Source organism: Pituophis catenifer, unplaced genomic scaffold (assembly GCF_029215685.1).
Source record: "Pituophis catenifer annectens isolate HBS135680 unplaced genomic scaffold, rPitCat1.0.hap2 SCAF_1, whole genome shotgun sequence".
NCBI classification, from domain to species: Eukaryota; Metazoa; Chordata; class Lepidosauria; order Squamata; family Colubridae; genus Pituophis; species Pituophis catenifer.
The window spans coordinates 336,377,627-336,384,221 of NW_027256881.1; the positions used below are offsets into that span (position 1 = coordinate 336,377,627).

The window sequence follows — 6,595 nt, forward strand, 5'->3', positions numbered from 1 at the left end:
TACTTATAAAGTAATAAAGGCGGGATGAAAATCTAATAAATAAATAAAATGAAAAAGCAACTGAGGTAGAGGATTGTGTGTTTTTCTCATGGGTAAATATGAGTACTGTATTTTTCGGACTATATCTCGCACCAGTGTATAAGACGCACCAAGATTTCGAAGAGGTAAGCAAGAAAAAAAAGCTTTTGCCCTCCCTGGACCCTGGAGCACTCTGCAGGCCTCCCAAACCCTCTGCGTGCCCCGTTTTTGCCCTCCCCAGTCCACAGGAGCACTCTGCAGGCCTCCCAAAAACTCTGCGCGCCCTGTTTTCTGAAAAACGGGCCCATTTTTCGCAAAAATGGGACGCGCAGGGCAGGGCTTCGGGAGGCCAAAAATGGCTGTATTCGGTGCATAAGACGCACCAACATTTCCATCCTCTTTGGGGGGCGGGGGGCGTCTTATACTCCAAAAAGTACGGTAAACTTTTTCTTCTCACATAAACACCTACAAACAGGTTGCAACTGTGATGGTATGACAAGATTAAAGCAAACAAATACAAAATATATAAAATTAAAACAACATTTAAGGAACAAACGACAAGCATCCTGAGCACCTATGAAATTATATAACCTAACTAAAAGATGAATGGATTTGGAATAAATCTATAACCCGTATCAGGGTATGGGACTGGGTATGGTAATTTAAGGGAGCACCTTGCCCTGATTTCATCCACCTGTCCTACCAGATCCAACAGAGTGAGAGCAGGGTCTGGAACAACTCGACTCGACCAACTCACTACAGCCAATTCACCATAGCCAATTTGCCACAGCCAACTTGCCACAGTCAACTCATCACAGGGTTACTTGCCTTGGGACAATTCAATGCTGCATTAATCATTTCATTCAGTTACTTTTATTATTAGTGACCACATTTTCATTCAAATTATTGTAACTTTTGTATTTCTGGATTGACTTCTTTATTTTATTATTATTGGCCACAGTTCCGTCGAAATTAATTTAACTTTTGTGTCTTGAATTGTCCTGGAGTGAGCTGTCCCATGGCAAGTTGGCCGTGGCAAGTTATTCCTATCCAGAATGGGCATGCTAAGGGTTTTCTTGTCTAAGGAGCTACTTCTGGCGGGCCCTAAGTGGCAGGCCTTTTCTGTTGTGACATCTTCTCCCCTCCCAAGTGAGGATGGCCTCATTGCTTCTGAGCTTGCGGAAGCCCCTCAAGACCTGGTTGTGACAGCAGACCTGGGAACCCCAGGGGATGGGTGAACAAGTGAGGTGGCTCTGTCTACTACTAGCATCCCTTCCTCTATTATTTCTATTTCAGCTGAAAAACAGAACCAGAATTTCCGTTCGCTAAACCAAGTGGTTATTAAGTGAGTCGCTCCTGATTTTATGACCTTTTTAGCCTCGGTTGTTAAGCAAATCACTGCAGTTGTTCAGCAGATCTGGCTTTCCTCACTGATTTCGCTGCTTGAAAGGTTGCAAGAGGCAATCACGTGACCCCATTTGCAAATACATACCAATTGTCAAACGCCCAAATTTTGATCATGTGATCGTGGAGGTGCTGTAACTATTGTAAGCATGAGGACTGGTCATAAGTCACTTTTAAAGCGTCACTGTTAACTTTGAACAGTCACTAAACGAATGGATGTAAGCAGCGGTGGGTTTCAAATTATGTTACTACCGGTTCACTGTGCGTGTGCACACTCGCCTTCCGCACATGTGCCCAGCCTTCCGCGCATGTGCTTTGCTCTTACGTGCACCTTTTGCGCATGCGCCGGCTTAAAAAAGGTACCTAAATAGGATGGCATAGAGCCAGGGTGGGTGGGCAGGCCCACCCACAATTTCCGCTACCAGTTCGGGCAAACCGGTCTGAACCGGCTGAATACCACCTCTGGATGTAAGTCAAGGATGGCCTGTACTGTTAAGAGCTCTTGTATATCAAAGGCTTTTACACATTCCTCATCTCTTACAAATTTCTGTCGCTCTGGTTTAATTTGAGATAATTGCAGAACAACAACAACAACGAAAAGTATCAGAGAATCGCAAGGGTGTTATTTTCCTTCTAAAAGCAGTTCTTAAGAAATTTAGCAAATTTAAATAGCGGTTGATCTTTTGAAACCCCCCCAGCTTCTGCCAACCTCACCACAACAAACCCTGAATCGCTCTTGTGTGCCTGCAGCTAAGCATTCAACTTCAGCCGCCCTGCGAGGGGGTGTGATGGGCCAGCAGTGGTTTCTCACTTCCTATGAAAGCTTTGTAGCTCTTGGCCAGAGGCCATCATTCCAAACACAAGCGAGGTAGTGTGAGGATAGTTTGGCGGGAAGTTGCCAGAAACTCAAGGATCAGTCGATGAAGGCAGCTGGGAAGGGGGAAGAAAACTCTTGGCGTGGAGCGCAACAGTTGGGGCATGTGTGTTTGTGGTACGGTGTGGAGATGGGGGGGGGGGAAATGTAAAGAACAGAGGCTCCAAGGGACGCTTATAAAATTCTCTTCAAATTACCTGGCCTCATTTCCGAAATGGAACCACTGCATTAGGAATTTAAACAAATGGGTGGGATTTGGCAATCAAGGGCACTTTAGCTAAACATGAGAAGAAACTTCCTAATGGTAGGAGCCGTTTGGCAATGAAGCAGTTTGAGCAATGTTAAAAATGAGAACTCAGCAGGCATTTGCTTTGATGGTGGATCAACTGAGCAGCCTGAAGTCTGGGAGGACGGAGAGGTTACTTTGGTTACCGGATCTGGGGTGGCAAAAAAATGGATCGCAGCCAGGGGGCGGCAAAGAGATGCAGAAAACTAACTCTTTGCTGTCATCTGCTGAGCCGCTGGATTTTTGCAGAAGGAATCTGGCAACTTTACCTTTGACCCTTTTTTTCTGGCAAATGTTTTGCTTTCCCAGCTGCTATTTCATGCCTTACTAGTATGGTTTGCAAATAGACATCACAGTTGCAGTTTGCTTGTCGACGTTTTTGGGAGAAGAAAGAATTTGACCATACTCTTCCCTTCCTGCAGGCAAATCACCAGACTGTCAGTTTTTTTACAGATAGTCCTTGACTTATGGCCCCAAAGCAAGACACTGAAGTGAGTTTGGCCCCATTTTATGACCTTTCTGGCCACAGTTGTTAAGCGCATACATTCTGGTTACTGAGTGCCCAAATTTTGATCACATGACCATGGGGATGTTGTGACAGTTGTAAGTGTGAGGACTGGTTGTAACAGTTTGAACAGTAACTTTGAACAGTTGCGGAATGGAATGGAATGGAATGGAATGGAATGGAATGGAATAGAATAGAATAGAATAGAATAGAATAGAATAGAATAGAATAGAATAGAATAGAATAGCAGAGTTGGAAGGGACCTTGGAGGCCTTCTAGTCCAACCCCCTGCTTAGGCAGGAAACCCTACACCATTTCAGACAAATGGTTGTCGAATCTCTTCTTAAAAACTCCCAATGTTGGAGCATTCACAACTGGTTGTAAGTCACGGACTGACAAAATGGGTTGTAAGTCAAGGACTATCTGTAAGGTCATGTTTGTAATGAACTACAATTTCTTCCATTTGATAAGAACCCTTTGAAGTCATTCAGCATGTCTTTTGGAGCCGGACAAAAAATGTTGTTCAAAATGACCAGCAAATGGTTGTTTTGTGAATCCCACCAGAAGTTAGGAAGAAAACAAGACACTTACCAGACCGTTACAATTACTGATAGCAACTTTTGAGTTCAGATACTCATCTTGTAAATGACCAGCATAGTGGCAATCTTCATGGAACTCATGTTGGTAGTCTACTCCACCTCTTTTCCAATACTCCACTCGAAAGCGCCTCGCCAGCAAGTTGGTGTGTAACGTCAAGTTGAGAAGGAATTGGGTCCGGTGAGCAGAGACCTTGTAGAACACGTGCTGTTCAGGCGTGTCGTAGGAGGGGTGGCCTGCACTCCGGCGAGACCTCCATTTCCGATGGCTTTTGATGTCAAAACTGAGGAAGTCACCATTCTGATCCACCTGGATGGGGAAGGCAATCTCGTAGTGGCTGAGGTTGGAGAGAAATTCTTCTGTGAAGGCAGAAGAGGACAGGAAAAGAGTAACTGAGGAGGGGGTCTTTAAATCAGGGTTTTTACCCTTTTAGTTCCTTGGAGGCAGTAGTGAAATGTAAAATTTGTTACTACCGGTTCTGTGGGCGTGGCTTGGTGGGGGGGGGTTATAATATGACTGAGTGGGTGTGGCCAACTTTTTTTTTTTTTTTTTACTTTTAAAAGCATTTTTTCTACAACCTCTTTGGCTGAAGAGGTTGTAAAAAAATGCTTTAAAAAGCCTCTGACGATCCCAGATGAGTTGCCTAATCGGCAGAAACTTTTTTTCCTTTTAAAAACAGGAAGAGGTTGTAGAAAAAATGCTTTTAAAAGTAAAAAAAAAGTCTCTGATGATTGTGCGGCTCAGCTGGGCATGGGGAGGGTGGGGGGCAGGGATTTTTGCTACTGGTTCTCCAAACCACCCACCTCCATTGCTACCGGATCAGGCGATCTAGTCCGAACCAGGAGCATTTCACCTCTGCCTTGGACCCCTTAGAGAGTTTGGTAAGATCTATGTATCTGATCTCAGGAAAAAAAATGTGCTTAGATGTGTAAAATAAAATATATACAGTAGTTATACATTGGATCTCAGAGAAAACTAGTTATACAAGTAGTCCTTGACTTATGACAATTGAGACCAAATTGCTGTTGCTAGGCGGGACAGTTGTTAAGTGAATTTTGCCCCATTTCACAACTTTTCATGCAACAGTTGTTGAGTGAATCACTGCATTCGTTAAGTTAGTAAATGGCTGTTAAGTGAATCTGGCTTCCCCATTGATTTTGCTTGTCAGAAGGTCGCAAAAGGTGATCCCATGGCCCTGGGACATTGCAACCGTCATAAATATGAGTCAGTTACCAAGCGTCTGAATTTCGACCATGGGGATGCTGCAGTGGTCATAAGAATGAAAAAAATCACTTTTTTTAGTACTGTGGTGACTTTGAACAGTCGCTAAATGAATTGTTATAAGTCAAGGACTACCTGCACTCAGCTTTGAGTATGGTGCTGGCAAAAATTATTGTGTATACCACAGCCAGCCAGAGCAAGCAACAGAGAGGTGCTGAATTGTATGAAACCACAGAAGCCCAAATCACAAGATTACATCTGATTTACTTTGGTTATGTTATGCATGCAAATTCATTGGAGAATGGAGAAGTCAATGGTGCTAGGAATGGTTAGTGGAACAAGAAGGGGCAAGCAAAGAACACGCTGGCTTGATAACATCAAAACTGATACAAAGATGAACATTCAACAACTGAAAGAAGCTGTGCTTGACAAGGTAGCATGGAGAGCACTTGCATATAAAGTCGCCAAGAGTCGGACACGACTGAACTGTTTAAACAACAACTCGACTTTATTTTTCAAAAATATTGAAAAAGAACAAATATATAATATAGGAATAGATGTGCTTTTTTATTAACCCGTTAACTCAATAACAAGGCAATAAATAAATTTAAAAGATGGACAAGTTAGTGAAAATAAGTTGTATTTATATTCCCCCATCCAAGTTTTTGGACTTTGGGTGTGCATAGCAGCATAACGCTATTTTATTTTTTATCAGAATTTTGGTTAAAGTGTTCTGTTAATAAAGATGTGTACCCTGATTAAGGGAAAGATTAAAATGATCTGATAGGTTGTGCAGTGTTTCCCCTTTTGTACCCTATCACTCTGGATGATTCCTTTGGAACGTTCACCTACCTGTTCTATTTTAGGATTTTCGCAGAATACTGGTGAAACTTTGCACTACCAATGCAAGGTTAATGGCTAGCAATAGCAGTAGCACTTAGACTTATATACCGCTTCATAGTGCTTTACAGCCCTCTCTAAGCAGTTTACAGAGTCAGCCTATTGCCCCCAACAATCTGGGTCCTCATTTTACCCACCTCGGAAGGATGGAAGGCTGAGTCAACCTTGAGCCGGTGAGATTTGAAGTGTCAAATTCAGCAGTCAGCAGAAGTAGCTTTCAGTACTACCCTCTAACCACTGCACCGCCACGGCTCATGGGGCTGTATGTTAGCAACGTGATCTTTGCAGAAACAAGTCTGAAGGTCCTATGTGGCGGTGAGCCATATAGCGTCCACCTTTAGCTTAGGGACTAGAAATACAAGATTTCAAAGATCATTAACCATGGTAGAATTTTGTGTTTTGGGCCAGTAACACTGTACCTTGTGACTGAAAGGTGTAGCCAGGAAGGTTGCCTGTAGACATGGTAGAGACAAGTGTCCAGGTGAGAAATCTCCAGACCGTTGTCATCTTGGGTGGCAGTACTCTTTATAGTGTCAGCTGGGTTGGACCAAGTTGACCGACTCTGCCCCAACATTTCTTTCTTTGAGCCACCACTTATGCCACTGCAAGAGAGGTTCTAGGGTCCTTCGTGGTCATCCTCAGCCGCTCTCTGGAAGGCAGTGAGGACGGGGGATGTTTAAGGCGTCTTGAAGCAGGATCTCGTCCTTCAGCATATGCCAGTTCTCTATTGCATTGCACTGGAGAAGATTGGATAGTGAGTGGAGGCAACAGTAGTACGGAGCAGAAGAGG

General features: G+C 43.6%; 1 protein-coding gene across 1 annotated transcript in view; it reads right to left on the reverse strand.

The window, feature by feature from the left end:
- The window catches only part of ADAMTS10 (ADAM metallopeptidase with thrombospondin type 1 motif 10), a 61,533-nt gene extending 55,221 nt beyond the window's left edge, over positions 1–6,312 (reverse strand). The window contains exons 1-2 of the mRNA XM_070931807.1: positions 6,225–6,312; positions 3,679–4,043 (exon numbers count right to left, since the gene is read on the reverse strand). Of these exons, the coding sequence (XP_070787908.1) occupies positions 3,679–4,043; positions 6,225–6,312 (453 nt within the window). The remainder of the gene's footprint in view (positions 1–3,678; positions 4,044–6,224) is intronic.
- Positions 6,313–6,595: the final 283 nt, after the last annotated feature.